Below are 18,437 nucleotides of genomic sequence, written 5' to 3'. Positions count from 1 at the left end.
TGTTGGAAAGGTCAAAGGGGTCAAGTCAGTCGCCGTGTCGTGAGCTGTAGAAAGAGCTTTTAAAAACTCTATCGGCCCAAACAGAGTCCGACCCAATATGTGTTTGTGTATAAAAGTGAAACGGGCACTTCTGTTGATGCTTCGCTTTCATATTTCACAAGTGTGTATTTTTGTTTGTGGCGTGCCAGAAAGCTTTGGTAAGACGTCGCCTCTCAACGACTCCACCAAACACAATATGTCTGCTGGGTAGGGAGACCGTCCACGGCTAATTAGTTTTTTGGCAAAGTCGTCTTTGGCTCAGCTAACCGACGCAGCTTCATATTTAACACACAGATATGCGAGAGTCGTATTAATATTCCCAATAAAGTCTCTGCAAATCTCCCAAAATGTCCGCCCAACATGCCTCGACATCCCATCCAGGCCACTTCACTTTCATCAAAAATCAAAGTGGTACGCGGCACATTTTCCTTCAATTTACTTTTCCCCCTCTGCACTCCGCACCATTCCCCTCACCTCAATCAATCTTCGTCTTCCTCCCCGCCCGGACTTTTATTCACGGTGGCTGAAATCAGACGCCATCACTCTAGGCCATGTTGCAGCATGGGGAGCTCGTTTACCTCCAACCCCAGAGAGAGCAGCAGCAGCGGCAGCCAGAGCTCTGTTTTCCTACTGCTTCCACATTACCCCCCCACCCCCCTTAAGACACACACACACACACACACACACACACAGCCAATACCATCGACGTCCTCAGCGCCTGGAACAACTCCCATGCTTGAGCGCTTGAATCCAGCCTCAAAGCCGGGGGCCCCCGTCCAGATCCAGTGTCTCTGCTGGACCCTAGCCAGAAAACCCGGGGTGGACAGATAAAAAGAGGGGAAGAGAGAGAAGGCAGCAGAGAGAGAGAGAGAGAGAGAGAGGGATGTGGTGGATTCACCAAGTGTAGAGAGAGTCAAGGCGAGCCTCCGATTGGCTCATCAACCCACAGAACTCGCCGTGTACTCACTTCAAGAAAAATATATATTTTTAAAACTGCTCTCGGCGCTGGAGCCGCCCGGTGGCCACAGACGTCACTGACGGGGAAAACAACAGCGCAGAACCGAGGACGGTGAGCAATATCTCCATGGACTCGCTAAACAGATCGCAGCCGGCCGGGCTATAAATGGAAAATGACTTCATCCCTGGAAATACACCACATGGGGAACCGACAACACTTCACCACCTCCTCCTCCTCCTCCTCCTCCTCCTCTCCGTCTCTCAACGACACTCGCTCGTTCTTCCTCAAACACTCTTGCACATAGCAGATCAGTTTTTACAATTCTTGTTCATCCGTACTTCCTTACGGAGGATTAGAGCGACCTAGATGCTTTTCACACGTCGGTGTGTGTGACGAGGATCCACTGACACTAACCCACACAACGTGATAATAACGTGACTTTTCTCACCACACTGCGCATCCTTCTGGAGTACCCAGCTCCGTGCCAAGAGGCCCAGGCTCTTCCAGCACGCCCCCTGAACCACAACCAGCCCATGCGTGGTGGCAGTGGAGGCTGTGCTTTGGGAGGGGGGGGGGGGGGGGACACTGATGGGGAGATCAGTCGGGACACAATCTTGGGGGAAATATCTTTGTTTAGAAAGCTATTTCGGTGGGTTGAATGTGCACTTCTCAGACCGCTAATGGGAGAAGTGGAAGGAGCTGCCATTTAAAGGAGCCCAGGTATCACCGCGGTGAACTGGGTTGAGTCCGGCGATCTGACGGTGCTGTCGGGTTTGGTTTCCCCCAGATGTCTCCGGCTAGCGGGGCCTGGGAACAAGTGCTGTCGCCAGATGCCGTCCCAGTGTGCAGTGGGATAGACATCAAGGTGCTGGCCGGGCTGTTCACGGGTAAACCCTGCAACCATATCACTGCTGTAATGGAGACCCGCCGATTATGGGTCTGCATGAAAAGGTTTAAAGTGTGTGTGTGTGTGTGTGTGTACAGTCATATTTACACCGCTTGTGTGCACCACTCATCTTTACGACAGCCAGCAACCAGCGACAGGGTTTATAAACAGACAATTAACTGTCTAACTTTGTCACACTTGAATAAAACAAGAGGTTTTTTTTTATGTGGGAAACTCACCCGAATTTTTATAGTCCGCGTTTTCCCTCCACAGCTTTTTTTCAGCAGCATTTTCTGTTGACGACAAGAATACACAATGTCAGTCATGGAAGAAGCATACAACAACAACAACAACAACCACACTTCTATGTACGTCAATGTCACTTGTGAACCCCAAACAGCCCTTCTTGGATACAGTCACTCCATGTTTATGTGCATGTGATCGCTGATTCTAATTAGGGTCCTCGAGGAACGAGGAGCTGAGGAACGAGGAGCGACTCGCCGCACTTCAACGTGTCGTAAAGGTGCGTTCACAACAAAAGCGAAACTATTTTTTCAAGCGACTGAATCCCATGAAAAGTCAACGTACAGACGCGTGTGGCTGCGATAGACGCGATATTTTCCCGGGCGGCGCGTTTTGGGCGTTTTGGGTGACGCGATGTGGCCGACGCGTTTGCAGCGGCGCGTTTATTTTCGCCCCGAGTTGAAATATTTCAACTTTGAGGCGGTCATCTCGCAACTCGGGCCAATCAGCTCTTGAGTTCCGCTCTCGTAGCGCTGGAAGCGGAAGTCTTTCAGACGTAACAGTAACTTCATCGGTGAAAGTGACCGAGCTGAGTGAGCCTACGGGTGATGTCATGAACCCAAACACGAGGGCGGTAGGGTGTGGGATGTCCACAACAAATATAAAGCAGAACTAGTGGTTAGTTATTCTGGTGGATGAAGGAGATGATAACGGTCTTTACGGAGACGAGACACATCGGACCCTATGAGACGGCATAGATCCTCTCTGCCTGATGGATCATCGAGGTCTGGGTCGTGGAATTCCTGCGACCGACCACGCCACTGCCCTGTTGAGACTCCGCCCACTGTTGAGACTCCGCCCACTCCTCCTCTCTACCTCCATCTGCCTGATGGATCGTGGAGGTCTCCATCGTAGAATATGCCTTCTATGAACTATTCATACACTCTGTCATATTCATTGAATGTATTTAAACTCTAAATCTGTCCTTCTGTACACATTACATCTATTGCATCTGTCCATCCTGGAGAGGGATCCTCCTCTGTTGCTCTCCTGAAGGTTTCTTCCATTTTTTCCCCCTGAAGGGTTATTTGGGAGTTTTTCCTGATCCGATGCGAGGTTTTGGGACAGGGATGTCTATGTGTACAGATTGTAAAGCACTCCGAGACAAATTTGTAATTTGTGAAATTGGGCTCTACAAATAACCTGAATTGAATTGAATAGAACACCGTGAACGGTCGAGCGAGTAAACTCACGCGTTTTGGGTGACGCGAAAAATTGTTTCGCTTTTGGTGTGAACGCACCTTTAGAAGCTTCACAGGAAAGCATTATCAAGGTCTAATTTTCTAATTATATTACTGAAATTCAACCATTTCACATCCATCACTGGCAGAAATCTTTACATTAAAAACAGCAAAAAATAACAAACACCATGTGCTTCGGCAGTCAATTAACATTAGACGGTGATGATGGAAGACGAGGCCGATCCAGCTGTCTCACTAAACCAAACAGTCAGTCAGTGGCGCTTATGCAATATACTGTCTCCCACTCCCCAACTCATCTGAATTGTCTGGAGTTGGGAAAGTAGCTTCTGAAGGGGGAAGGGAGCACGGGAAAGAATGAAAACACAAGACTGCTGCTGGTGTGCACTTGCCCTCAGGCTCTCCTGTCAGCTCTGATTTTTTTTCTTTAGTTTTATGCTTGAACAAGGATAAAAATTAGAATAAACGTAACTTGTGTACTCTGAATCTATAGGTGATTGAGTAAAATAAAATAAAAATGATGTTCCTCAAATGGCCACTAGAGGCTCCAATAAGAAGTCAATCCTTCGAGTTGAAATGTCCAACTTTAGAGCTCATAAACATATTTACAGCCCGGTACAAAAGAAACGTTTTGGTCTCTCGAGCTAACATCCCCGTCCATAACAGACGGGCTCATCCAGCGTTCGGAGCTCTACCAACGAAGAAGAATGTCAGGTAATCAGTAGATACACCACGGACGTATTCAGAGTGCTGTGTGCGTTGTGATCGAGAACGAGGAGGTATAAAAACAGTATAAAAACAGGTCCAATAACCAGCGACCTCTCAGCTGGTGGTTCCCCGTTTGAAACGAGGACAGTTGATTTATTAGTCACTTAACTTGCGCGACGTAGTTCCTTAACTCACTGAAATCTAATGCAGTAGTTTTATCGCCCAACCTCAACAGAGTCGTTTTCTGTAAAGACGGAACTTTATTTTGAAAAGCTTGAAACTTGACACATGTTGCTGGACGCCCGAGAGGAGGAGGAACCTTTTTATGAAACATCGTTGAATGAGGTTACGCTGCTTTTCAGGGTGTGAATTTGTATATCACTCATCAGTTTAAATCTAATTATGGTGTAAAGTTTAAATAAATATTAACCCTTGTGTTGCCTTCGGGTCATTTTGACCCGAATCAATATTACACCCTCCCCCCGCCTTTGGGTCATTTTGACAATGTTTCACCCTCCTGTTACCTTTATATTTAATAACATATTTTACCCTTTGGGTTCAATTTGATGCCAGCAATTAAAACCTCCAGAAAATTATTAGAATTAATATTGTTTTCCAAGTTTAAGTGTGAGGCACTTTATGTTTGTTTGTTGACTACCGAAAGAACACCGACATTAAACATTGAATGGGGTCAAATTAATCCTAAGGCGGGGGGAGGGTGTAATATTGATTGGGGTCAAAATGACCCGAAGGCAACACAAGGGTTAAGGAATAAAATTGGTTAATTAAGCTCACAGTCGTTTTAACATTAGTTCTGTTCTAATACGTCACCTCACCTCAGCACCAATTCAATTCAGTTTATTTTGTATAACCCGATATCACACGATTTCCCCAGAGGGCTTTACAGATTGTACACATACGACCTCACCAATTACCTCTCTGCCCATTCCCACTCGGGTGACGTCAAGGAGACTCCGTCCATATCTTACGCAGTTCATTCTTTTTGTTCAATCCTATTTTTTTTATTACTCACTTTAAAAAAGGGCCGTGAATCTGTATCTAAGTAAAGTAGATTTTCTACAAACGAGTCAAAGGCAATATCTTATTGATCGGGTTTGAATATTGACTTTGCTTTCCATCCCATATGTGTTGCACCACCCTGACGGCAGCACGATCATCTGTTCACCGCCACCCTACACACACAGACACACACACACACTCACGGCCAACAGGTCGTGACTTGCCAATGAGCCACTTGTTTTGGTTATTCATCAGAAATACAAAGAGTAAGTTATCTTTGTGATTGTTTGGGGGGTGATTTAAATCACATTTCGTCTTGGTGACGGTTGGCCACGTTTCTTCTGTTGTTGTCTCAAAGATTCATGTAAATAATCTAAACTGCCTCATTGTGTTTGAATCCTGCTTCACAAATAAAGCTTTGGCTTACTTTATCTGGGCTAATCCCCAGTGAGAGCTATATAGCATAACCACTGGAGTGTATCACTTTCTTTATTGTTTTTTTTAAATATACGCTTCTAAATGCATAACAACACAACTGTAATTAAAGCTGCAGGCAGCGATGAACGGGTCCTTGTTCCTGCTTCGCACGTCGGGGGTGCCGGCCGGACGCCGGCCCCCTCGGCCGAGAACACATGCCCGCCATTCGGGCGTTTTACCGTTTGTCACGCGACACTGATTTGACTTTGCTAGTTGGTGGCGCTTTGCCTCTGAGTGAAAAAAGGCTTGTTGATACCCTCTGGCCGTGAATTCTATGAAGCATGAGAAGTTTGGAGTACATTCAAACGAGTCCAGTGTAGCCAGTAGGGGGCGCTTTGACAATTTGAACATTTACATGTGTCATGTGTATCCACGTGAAGTCTTGACCTTGTCATGTAAATTACATGTGAATGTGATGCTTTTTAGGCTGATTTGCTTTGGCCGCTCAGTGGCGCGATGACTAGAATTTAAAATTAGCATATGGATGTCTTCAGGGTCAGTATGTTATGACATACGAGGAATATGGAGCAAATTGGATAATGTATGGCCGAGTTACATCAACTTACATTTTAATGGCGAATGGTGTTTCTTTGCCGGTCCGGCAAACGCACATAGTTCAATATTTTTGAAATCCTTCAAATTTTTTTCAAGACAAAGGTCTCAAGATCATACTGCCTAAGTTTGGAATGAATCGGGTTTAAGCCCTAGGAGGAGTTAACTGTTTTACAACCCCTAAAATCATGAAAAAAGGCCCAAAGGGCATATTTTGAGGGATTGATTGTATTAAGGTAGGTTAAGGGTGTCCTTGTGGACATAGACTACCAATTTGGTGAAGATAGTCACAGTGATTTGGAAGTTAGGTGTCTTTATATATTAGGCCACACCCCTTGGATGTTCACTGGTCCATATCCTCTGAATGAAATAAGATATCGACAATTCCTGAAATTTTTTCCTTTAAATTGAACCAATAATGGACCTCAGACAATTTGGTAGGAATCGGAACAAGCGTTTTGAAAAAAAGTGCACAAAAACAGTTTTTTACAAAATTCAAAATGGCGGAAAATCTAAGTTGACGTAGCCTATGGTCATAATAATATTTTTTGTAGAGCAGGTCCAAGCGGAGATGTATGCTGAATAACGAGTCAATTAGTCATTGGAGGAAAAAAACGTGGGCTTTTGAACGAAAATTCATTCTAGGGGGCGCTATCGAGCCATATTGTCAATCCGAAGCATTCAAATCATATCAGGTAACTACATATTTGACTTTAAAGGTGTGTGCCAAGTTTAGTCACGTTTCGAGCATGTTACATTGTTTTTTTGTTCACGGCGAAGGATCAAAGTTTGCTGATGCTACGACTCGCCATACTTCAACGTGTCATTACGACCTTCACAGGGAAGCATTATCAAGGTCTTACATCTATTCTGGTATATGTTGAGAGGGATCTGAATAATCTGTGAGGAGAAGGGTATAAAAGTAGAAAACATGTAACTTCCTGTTGCCATTAGGTGGCGCTAAGATCATAGTTAAAAATTAGCATATGGATGTCTTCAGGATCAGCATGTCATGATATATGAGAAATATGGAGCAGATTACATAATGTATGGGTGAGTTACATCAACTTGGATTTTTATGGCGAATGGTGTTTTTTGATGTTCGACCCACCGCACAAAGTTTAATATTTTTTAAATCTTTCAAAGATTTTTCACGGCAAAGGTCTCAAGATCATACTGGGCAAGTTTGGAATGAATCGGGTGTAAGCTCTAGGAGGAGTTAACAGTTTTACAACTGCCCAAAACATGAAAAAAGGCTAAAAAAAGGCTAAAAATGCAGATATTGAGGGATTTATTGCAGCGCCCCCTAATGTTCAAATATTATGAAAAAAATTAAGTAGTTTAAGGGATGCGATATGGACATAGGCTAGCAATTTGGTGAGGATAGGCCAAATAATGTAGAAGTTGTGTGACTTCAAATATTAGGCCACACCCCTTGAATGTTCATTGGTCTATATTCTCTGAATGCAATAAGATATCAACAAGATTTTCAGTAGTTATGATGACATTGAACCATTAATCATGTATTACTCATGGTATTACTCATGTATTACTCATGGTATTACTCATGGTATTATTTATGGTATTACTCATGGTATTACTCATGGTATTATTTATGGTATTACTCATGGTATTATTCATGGTATTACTCATGGTATTACTTATGGTATCACTCATGGTATTACTCATGGTATTATTTATGGTATTACTCATGGCATTACTCATGGTATTACTTATGGTATTACTCATGGTATTATTTATGGTATTACTTATGTTATTACTCATGGTATTACTTATGTTATTACCTATGGTATTACCTATGGTATTACTCATGGTATTACTCATGGTATTATTTATGGTATTACTTATGGCATTACTCATGGTATTACTCATGGTATTACTTATGGTATTACCTATGGCATTACTCATGGTATTACTCATGGTATTACTCATGGTATTACTCATGGTATTACTCATGTTATTACTTATGTTATTACTCATGGTATTACTTATGGTATTACCTATGGTATTACTTATGTTATTACTCATGGTATTATTTATGGTATTACTTATAGTATTACTTTTGGTATTTTTGTAGTTTGGCTTTCTTGAAGAAACGTTACTTTCTTGATTCTTGTTGTCCTTGTTGTTTATACTCGTGGTTGATTCACTTACTGTAAGTCGCTTTGGATAAGAGCGTCTGAAGAAATTAATTGTGATGTCATGTAATGTCCTCCCATCTGATTGGGGGCGTGTACGATGAATGAACCAATCAGCATTGGGCGCAGTTTCTGTAAGCCAATCACGGCAATGTTATCAAACTTAAAAAAAATATGTTCTCCTCTCTGCTGCTGTCAGTTGTCGTTTCAGCTCAAACCGATCCGACCCTCGACCCCCGATTCTCTTCAATCCTAGAGGGCAGTCTGGCACGACTCCCCTGGGTTAGTCACCTTTAAATTAGTTTAGCAGCTCAGTCAGCTTTGAGTCTCAGGTTTTAAACTCCAGAACAGCACGTGATGTGAAAGAAAAGACGGTCAACGTGTAGAAGTTGAGTCAGACTTGGTGTCTGGAGGTGGTCCAGCTAAAGGGTTAATGGAGAGACTGGAGCTGAGTCTGCTGGCTACCTCTGTAGGCCCCCTATTGTATTCCCTGCAGCACCTCCCATTCCACTTGACTGAGTGTGCACACTCTCACACATACAGACACACTTGCACTGTGGAAACACACGCATGCTCACACATACACACACACACACACACACAGTGATACAGCAACACACTCTCAGACAGGAGAATGCAGACATGCACACACAAAAAGACAGGATAATAGACGGGTACCCCAGCATTTCTCTCTCACACACACACACACACACACTTTAATTTGTTTCTCTGCACCCCTCTCATTGCTGCCCGCTGTCCCTCATCATCTGTTCTTTCCCTCTAAGAACCCAATGGACATATGGACCCCTGAAACCTGCAGTTTCTATCTCTGCAAACACACACACACACACACACACGCACACACACACACACACGCACACCCTTTCCCATCCATTGGCGTGGGCCAACAAGTCTATTGGATTTTAATGATTAGTGGACCAGCTTCTCCATGACTCATTAGTGGCCGTGGTTTTTCTGTCGTGTATTTAATCCTCTCCTTCTGCCTTCACCCCTTCATCGTTTTCCCCTCGCCTGCCAACCTTTGTGAGGGAACGAAGGCGGACATCTGCCGTCCGTGCCTCCATCTCCTTCATCCCTCTCCAGCCGGACCACCGTGGCGGCGCGCGTCCGGCTATCGAAAGGAACACTTTGTTGTTGCCGTGCACGTTTGTATGGCCGTGGTTGTGTGTGTGTGTGTGTGTGTGTGTGTGGGAGGGGGGGTTAGTAGTAGTATTAATAGTCCATCATTGTATCGTTGGGGCCAAATCCTCGGCCCGACATTGGCTGTTAGTGGTGGGCGGGGGGGTTAGACATCTTGCTACAGTTAAGTATCAAACCTTGTGGGATAATGTATCATACGGCGTAACAGTAACCCCTGGTTACGGAGAATTACTCACTCACTTCCCTCTGAGGGGGCGACAGTTCACTATGTTTAAATTATTTTTTTTAGGTTCATAGTGTTATGTAATAATTTGACTGCAGATTCAATGTCTTAAGCCAAGCTAGTCGCCCTGACACAGTGCAATGTGCATTGAAGCCCTGGTCTAGAGACATGAAACTAACAGCTGAGTGATGATTTGCTTGGGCCCTTCACAATAGTGCGGAACATAATTGAAAACAATCGTGCGGAGCATAATATTCTAAAAGTGCTCAGCAAAGGTCATATAAGATACTTAAGATATCTTGCAACGCTGATATTTTGTCAAATAAAATAACAAAAAAAAGGAGTTGAGAGGTATCGAACCACAGCTTGGACTACTAACCTGTTGCATCTTCTCCAGATCCAGACTCGGCCTCCCCGGCTCTCTGCCGTAACTGTGCCGATACTTCCTATAAGGTGCTGACTGGTCAAAGTGGGTCAAAATGATGGGCCGCGCCACCGGCTGCACCGCCTGCAGCTGAAAGCGCATGGGCGGCGGCTTTAGGCTGCGCGGCGGACTGGAGCTGAACAGTACGGGGCTCGGGGAGATGGCCAGGCAGGCGCCCGCCTCGACCAGCGGCCTGGCGGAGGCGGCCGGCGACACGCAGCCGAAGAGGTCCCGCACCTCCTCGTCGCTGGAGGCGCTGCTGTGGTGGTCGCCGTGGCACGGGGGGAGTGCCGACACCCACTTCCGGCTGTCGCCGCGGCTGATCCGCTCGAGCTCCTCCTCCTCGGAGGAGTGGCGGTCCAGATTGGCGTCTAAGAGGAGGCGGAGGCGTCGTAACCGGGCCGGGGAGAGGGGGCCCTGGTTGTGTTGCTGGCTGGTGGCCAAAGGCGTGAGGGCACAGTTTCTCCGCCTCTCTGGAGGGGGTCGACCAACAGGGAAATGTCAAAGGGGGAAGGTGGAGACGCGGTTGCAAAAAGAACGCAAATGCCATTTTTTTGGGTATCTATTGACTTGAAACGTCTAATTATAATGTGCAAGAATCAATAAGCGCCGGGGAGGATCATCGTCTATTTACAGCGGAAACGTTTTGGTTTGACAGAGGGCGCCTACCTCTGTCAATCTGTGCAAGCTCCTGGTTCTCCCCCTCCGAGTCGTCACTCTCCCCTCCCTCTCCACTGCCATGGTAAGAAATCTAGGGAGGAAAAAAAGGAAAAGAAAAAAGGATTGAGCTCAAACTGTAGGTCAAACATGCCATATGGCAACGCCTCAAAGACTGAACACATGTTGTTTAAGTTCATTCGGGGGAAAAAAGGATATTCATATTTTCTCTCCAGTTCAAATGTGCTCTGATCCACTGTGAAGGACTTCAGTCTCGAACAAACAACGTCAAAATAGCTCCAGAGTCTATATAGAGCAACGATTCAATCCAAAATAAGGGAAACCAAATCCTGATTCGGAGTTCTGTATCATGTCGGAATTTCCCCACGAACCAGCCACACCGATACAACCTCATGATGACACCATCGTCTGCATCGTGTTCTGCAGCTGCACCACGTACTGTATGGAAGATGCTTTGAATGGCAACACGACTGTAAAGAGTTGGGTGGCGGTTCTGTCCAAGTCCGATCTGCTTTCTTCCCCCTTACAACTTGAACCAGCGTGTCTCTTTTGAAATCAAATTCGACAGCAGAAGCAACAATACAGAAACGCTGCAGACCGCGGCGCTAAGAGTTAAGTAATTACTACTGCGAGGCCGCGCCGAGCAGCTGCCATCTGTGCTCGCGTGTGCGCGCGTGCTTACACACACACACGTGCATCGTGTCATGCCTTCTACTCTCGGACACACACACACACACACGCTCACTTCCTTTCTTCCTGAAAGAGGGAAAAGGGAGAAAGGAGCCAGGGTCTCAGAGCCCAATAAGGGAAGACTGTCTGCATGGCAAGTGTGAATTCCAGAATATAATTTCACAGATCAAAAGGCCACATCGCATAAAACACATTACTGTGTTTTACAAATGTAAAAACTTCTCCTGTCATCACAAACATCACTGCAGCTCAGATAGGTAGTTTCCTAACATGCCTTTGAAACTCTGGCGTTGTTCCCCGCATCATGAATATGTAGTTTAATGTAGATATTCAGCATATAATGTAAGTTTTATGAGATATGAATAGATATGTCATGGCCCTCTGAATAGATCAGAATAGACACCAAAGAAGGCTAAACAAAGGTAAAACACTGCCAAAAGTCCCAGTTCCCATAAAGTGTTGTGGTCCAGTCCATGTTTACGGTATCAAATAGCACATTAAGTATCGACACATTGCCGAAGAATTTCCAGGTAAGAAGTTTCAAGATACTTTCGATAAGGCCTGAGTGCCGCCGTGTTGCCTTTTGAGGGTACAAGAGCTGTGGGACAGATTCTCAATGAACAATTCCAGAGCACGTGTTCAAGACCAACAACAACAAAAAAGGAAAAAAAATAGCAATAGCGTTGGCTCTTGAGGAGTCTCCAGCTCGCGTCACTTCATGAAATCTGTCGGAAAATTACACCGAGGAATAACTGTGGGAAGGAAATGTATTTTGGCAAGCGGCTGTCTCTGGGCTTCAGCTGCTAAACCGTGAATCACCGTTGGGCAGCGTCCATGAAACGGCTGAAAACCCTGTTGAAAGTCACTGCTGCGGGAAACCGAGAACGAAGTGGTGGTTCATAAACAAGTTTAGTCCGAGGCATTTGATTCATCGGGATCATCGCTCAATTTCCCGATGCTGAAACGCTAGAATAAGCAGCTTGGATTTCTCAGAGTCTCTCACCGCAATCGTTGTCTGTTCCGACTTGATGATGTGGCCTTCCTCGCCCTGTGGGGACCCTAGGTAGGGTCTCAGTGGTTGTTGATGGATCAGAGAACAGGCATGTAGCATGTAGCACGTGTGTCGCTAACTTGAGCAAGACTTTTAATGAGTTTCCGTCTGCATCGCAATATCATCACCTTGTGTGTCTCAGTTATGGGCCTGGACATTAAATGCACAACTCGCAGTGACTTCCTCAATGCACCAGCACACAGGTACACCATTCTGACCTGTGACACTCACTGTCACTTGGATGGCTAGAGCTCAATCTGAGAAATGGCGGCTCATGCAAAAGCAAGTCAGTGTCAAGTAACAGAACATAAAACGTTATGCAAATCTCACCAGGGACGTGGAGCGCAAAGGCCGAGCACAGCGTTCAAGTACTTGACGAGCTATTCGCTCCCAATCATAGGCCGCATGTAAGAAGTGGACGTAGTGGACGTAGAGGACGTAGTGGACGTAGAGGACGTAGAGGACGTAGAGGACGTAGTGGACGTAGAGGACGTAGATGACGTGTCGCCACCCGTTGGGCTTGTGGACTGAGGTTTTCAAGCATTGAGTTAGTTATCTTGGATTATTGCAACCAGTGAAGGGAAGTGACCATATTTAGACTGCGGAGGAGTGATGTAGAGACACCGTATACGGCTTTGGTAGTGGTAGCGACCTGTCAATCACATTGTAGCCCCGCCCTAAAGCATACTCTGCTTTATGGTCTATTTGACTCAAACTGGACCATCATTTACTAAATGAACATCACGGTGTGTTGAAGAAGACTTGAAACTAGAGATCGAGACCATAAACTCATGTTTTAGGATACACTGAGCACCTATCTCCTCTTTTCTCTCTACTTATGGATGAATCTACATCTCTCCATCACACATTACTAACAAACAGGGGAGCCAAAGACACATGAAGATGGTGTATGAAAAGCTAAATGCACCTCTCAAAATATTCAAATAGTGTACGAGGTGAGGATTTGGACCAGCCGTGACAGCTATGACAGCCATCAGACATGATATTGGCCTGCGGGGAAAAAACTGCACCAAACGAGCTTGGAAGCTCTTTCCATCTTTTTCCCTCCCACTTTGTCCACAATGTTTTGCCGTACTGAAGAATTACATTTCGAGGTCTGAGACCTGACCAAAGGGTTTCTAATCTTTGAAATTGATATGCTTATCTATGACGCAATGCAATCCAATGCAGTCCCATTCTAAACATAATTGAAGACTGGATGCACGCATTAGAGCAAATCGACTGCGATACGATTTGTTTCGAAAAAATATCTAAATATAGAGCCTATTAGGGAGAGAGCGAGATAAAAACGTCATTTTAGATTTCCTCCAATGTGCAGCGTCCAGACTGTGTTGATAAGGGAATAATCCTTTCTGGAGAAAATGCACGGCCAAATAATCAAATTGTCAAAAATCAGATTTTTTATTGACATTTTTTGTAACCCACACGAGAGTCTTCCACCAGCGTCTATTAAGCGTCTATAATCACAGACTGCTGTCGCTCACAGAACTGAGACGCATGGAGCAAAGTGAAGCTAAGACAAAGAGTTTGTGTGTCAAGAACATCTGACTGAAATCCTTGTCTGTCCGTTGCGTCGCTGAGCAGCTTGCTAAGCTGGATCAATGGCGATGTCACAGCGTACGCACACACGTCGGCTTTGCACTGTCCTTCTGCACCGACGACGTCTCGTGAAAACACACCACACAGGGTCCGAGGCGGTTCGTTTGCTCTTTGCCTCACAGTCGAAGGGATCGTCCTCACAGTACAGTATAAGTAGTCTTGATTAGTGTCGGCTCCTAGGACAGGCCCTGTGAGACCTTGAGACTCTTTTCACCTTAATGGCCCCAACATGGTCAATGAGCCCTCAATCACCTGGGGAGCAGCGTGGCAGACTTGGTCATGGTAGGGTGCACTACTCACTCGGTCGCCTCACGAACATGAATGTGGAGCCAAAGTTCTGTGAAGGAGACTTTTAGCGATGGAGACCGAGAGAGAGACGGACCTGTGAAGAAGACGAGCTCCATCGCTGCAGGGCATGAACATGGAAAGACATCGAACATGTTAACGCAACACCCAGATGTGTCGCTCACTGGAAGGAGGTAAAAGGTAGAGATGCCTTTTCCGGTTTGACAGCGTATCAGGACCTTTTGCCTTCTGGGAAAGTGTCTTCTCTCCGTTAAAAACCAAGATGGCAGTATCAAAAATAATTCTGCTACGTCAACAAATCCTCAAAAACTACATCTCCCAGAACCAGAATTCTACTTTACGAAAAATGTGGACGGAAACAGGGTTCACACCAGGTCCATCATGTTTCCTGAGGGAGTACACTTGAAGTACTGTGCTGAACACAGTTCAATTCAATTCAATGCTGTTTATTTTGTATAGCCCATTATCACAAATTACAAATTTGCCTCACATCGGATCAGGAAAAACTCCCAAGAAATAGAAAAAACCCTTTCACGGGGAAAATAAAGGGAAGAAACCTTCAGGAGAGAAATGAGTAGGCTAACGCAACTGATCCCTAAATGTACTGTTTGGATTGTCTTCATGTCATGGAACTGACCGGCGGAACTATTTTAAGATGCCCCAGTCACTGAATTTGGCCGCCGATACAGATTTACGATCGCCCATGAGCCACTTCGGCCGATGGATTGTTTTTGTTTTAGCAGATATGGAACACAGGGCTCCAGCAACAGAGTTATCATCTTGGGTTATTACTAGAGATGCACCGATCAGGTTTTTTGTGCCGATCACCGATCTCCGATCACTGAAATCAGTATCTGCCGATCACCGATAATACCGATCACCGATCACGGTGTCGATTGAAGCATTCTATTTATTGTGTAGCATTATTGCCTAGGACTATGAGGAAATACATATATAAAGCACCTCAAACATTAAAGAAATTACAGATTTCTTTAAACATTTAGGACTTTTACTTTGAAAAATGTCCTAATTGATACATTAACATTGTTTGATTGCTATTGTAGGGGATTTCAGATATGTATGGAACACATCTGCATTATTCATTTCCTGGAACTCTTGGGGAAATCTATTTACAGGACTTTTTTTAACATACAAAAGTCTGACTTATTTTTATAAACTCTTCCTTGGTACAGTAACAATGTTTTAATGTTAGCATAATTTAAGCTAAATCTCAGAAACGATCTATAAAGATACAAAATCAGTTCATTGTTTACTTTTATATGCTAGTGTATGATTTGTCGACATCTTATTTTGATAAACGGATGTTTTTTCACGTGGTTCTTTTCGCTAACTTTGCAAAACCGGATGTTGTCACTTAAATCCTTCCGATAACTTTATCAAAACCCTCGCGCTCCCGATCAAATGCGTTTACCGTCAACATCAGTCTATAGGGGCTCAGACATGTGAGAGTCGGCTGAGTCGACCCAGTGATTCAACTCTGGGGACGGGGACGCCGCTCGGCGCGTGAGGATCCCCTCGTGGACCTCTGACCTCTGCGGCCCTCGCCGGGCGCATCGTTTCCGTTGCGATACGCTGCGATTGAAACGTCTCTGATAGTTGTTCTCGCAGATGTTACGTCATCTGATCGGCCGTTTTGAGAACGCCGATCAAAACCGATAATGGGAATATCGGCCGATATGGATCGGCGCCGATCAGATCGGTGCATCCCTACCTGTTTCCATGTCGTACCCCTGTTTTCCCCCCTATACATTGGGCCACTCTTTCCCTTGTCTGTTGCTGGATTGTTGTCTTTTTTCCGTCGTCCTGTCTTTCGTGCGTTTACCTGATCCTGCCTGTTTCGACCCTGCCTGCCTGCCCTGAACCCCGATTCTCTGCCTGTCCCTTTTTGGACTTTGTTGTTTTTGTTGTAACCCGTTTTTTGCCTCATTAAAGAGCGCCTTTTTGTTATTCAAGTTTTGATCCTGCTTGTTTCTCTGCGCATGAGCTCCTGCACCTCGCTACCTGTGACGTCAGGCGTGACAGGAACAGTAGTCACCACTCACATTCACACATCCCGCAAACCACTTTCAGCAGGCACACACACACACACTAACAAAAGCAGACAACGGGGATGGCACGCTTTGCCCCGCATCCTCCAGCCTTTCAACTGGTGCACTTTTGCACAAAATGGCTACCATGCAACTTTAAAGTCGGTTGACACGCACACACACAGACACACACAGACACACAACCTTTGTTGCAGACGGAGCAAGTTGGTGACCCATGCAGGATACAATTCAACCCCTCCATCACCAAAAAAAAAAGCCATTATGCAAATCAATTGGGCCACAACAATTGTGGCACACGTGGGATTCTGTTGTGGAGAAACTGGGAAGGGAAAGACGGGACGATGTCGGGACAATCGAAGTTCACGACAATGAAGGGATTCTCGTCTTTGCTGGCCGTTACGCCTAAATAAACTTACCTCGCTACCACCACACCCACACGCGCACACACACACACACACACACACAACTATGTCCTGCTTCCTCTCTGTAGATGAAGGACCTGGGCTAATTTCACGAGTATCTTCTCTTCACTCACACACAAGTCTGGAAAATGAGCGTTGAGTGATTCACACTGTGTGCAAATGACACGACTGTCAATGCCAGAGTCACGGAGTGAATGATCTGTGAGTGAGAGAGTTTGTTGACACGCCACATGTTTGCTGGCGTGTTTGGTAGAACCGTACGGATTGTTTTTTTCTTTCTTTTCGTCTCGTAAAACATCTGGCTCGTTCCTGTAAGACATGCCAATGAATGGGGTCGAGTTGCTTGGAAGCAAAACAACAACAACAACCTACAAACAACACACTTTAAAACATAAAGGAGACACAGGCTGGCCGTACAGTCTACTATCTGTCTTATGGTGTGTGTGTGTGTGTGTGTGTAAGGGAAAGAGTGGTAATGAACTCACTATAACTCCCCCCCCACCCCCACCCCCCGGGCATAGGTCACGCAGGCTGTGAGCTCATCTAAGGTGCGTGGTGAAACCGGCCCACAGAGTGAACGGAGTCACAAGATTTATTATTTTTTTTAAGTAAAAAAAGAAAAGTAAAAGCCACGCTGTCCACAAACAAGCTAGTGTGTGTGTGTGTGTGTGTGTGTGTGTGTGTGTGTGTGTGTGTGTGTGTGTGTGTGTGTGTGTGTGTGTGTGTGACCGCAGCTGTGCTCGCGGAGGCCCCGCGGTGTAACTTACTGACAGCCGGCGCGGTGAGGACGTTGCGCTGCGGCGGCGTCACAACTTACCTTCAGCTGGAAAGGATGTATCTCGTTGAGCGAGTGTCGTCTTAGCTTCTTCGTCAGCGTCTTTAGCATTTTTCTTCTCCTTCTTCTTCTCCCCTCCTCCCTCCCTCGCAGTAGCTTATGGCTTTATCCCTGACTATTACGCTGTAGTACTGTTACCGTGACGGCTACGACTTCATTCACGCCGACGTGACGCGGTTAGAAAGAAGAAGGCACACGGGACTACGACTCGACTGTTAAACCGCCGACCGCACGGACAACATTTAACAAATACGAACAAAATACTGAATGAAACAACAACGGCGCGAGCAGCTGCAGCACTTCTCCTCGCTCCAAGTTAAGTTCGCTAGTGTCGGAAGAGCGACACACTGCGCAGATGCGGCGTGTTTTCAACGGCTGCGCGTAGAAAACTTGTTATTTCGAGTTCATTAGAGTCGCCGTCGTTGTGGAAAGTATGTTCTCTCTCTCTCTCGCTCTCTCTCTGCTCTCTCTCTCCGGTTCCTCTGAAAGATGCCTCACTCACCCTCTTACTTCCGTGACTTAATTCAAAGCTCTCTTTAGGGAGAAAAATAAATTAATAATAATAATAATAAATATCAACTTGTTGGCATTCAGACACGCACGCACGCACGCACACTCTCGCACACGTACACGCGACAAATGTGCACGCCACCTGCA

The 18,437-nt window shown here is 45.5% G+C and overlaps 1 protein-coding gene across 3 annotated transcripts in view; it reads right to left on the bottom strand.

The window, feature by feature from the left end:
* The window catches only part of si:dkey-16j16.4 (uncharacterized), a 27,155-nt gene extending 8,718 nt beyond the window's left edge, over nucleotides 1–18,437 (bottom strand). For 2 of the 3 annotated variants that reach the window (XR_008833168.1, XM_056426326.1), the window contains exons 1-4: nucleotides 17,763–18,437; nucleotides 10,779–10,860; nucleotides 10,065–10,582; nucleotides 2,123–2,176 (exon numbers count right to left, since the gene is read on the bottom strand). Coding sequence is in view for 1 of the 3 variants with exons in the window: in XM_056426326.1 (XP_056282301.1) it covers nucleotides 2,123–2,176; nucleotides 10,065–10,582; nucleotides 10,779–10,860; nucleotides 17,763–17,831 (723 nt within the window). In the remaining 2 variants the exon portion in view is untranslated. Of the gene's footprint in view, nucleotides 1–2,122; nucleotides 2,177–9,341; nucleotides 9,434–10,064; nucleotides 10,583–10,778; nucleotides 10,861–17,762 lie in introns of all 3 variants that reach the window. The other variant, XR_008833169.1, reaches the window with a different exon arrangement.

The sequence above is a fragment of the Pseudoliparis swirei genome, chromosome 11, assembly GCF_029220125.1.
Source record: "Pseudoliparis swirei isolate HS2019 ecotype Mariana Trench chromosome 11, NWPU_hadal_v1, whole genome shotgun sequence".
Lineage (NCBI taxonomy): Eukaryota > Metazoa > Chordata > Actinopteri > Perciformes > Liparidae > Pseudoliparis > Pseudoliparis swirei.
This window is presented reverse-complemented; position numbering and strand designations above follow the sequence as displayed.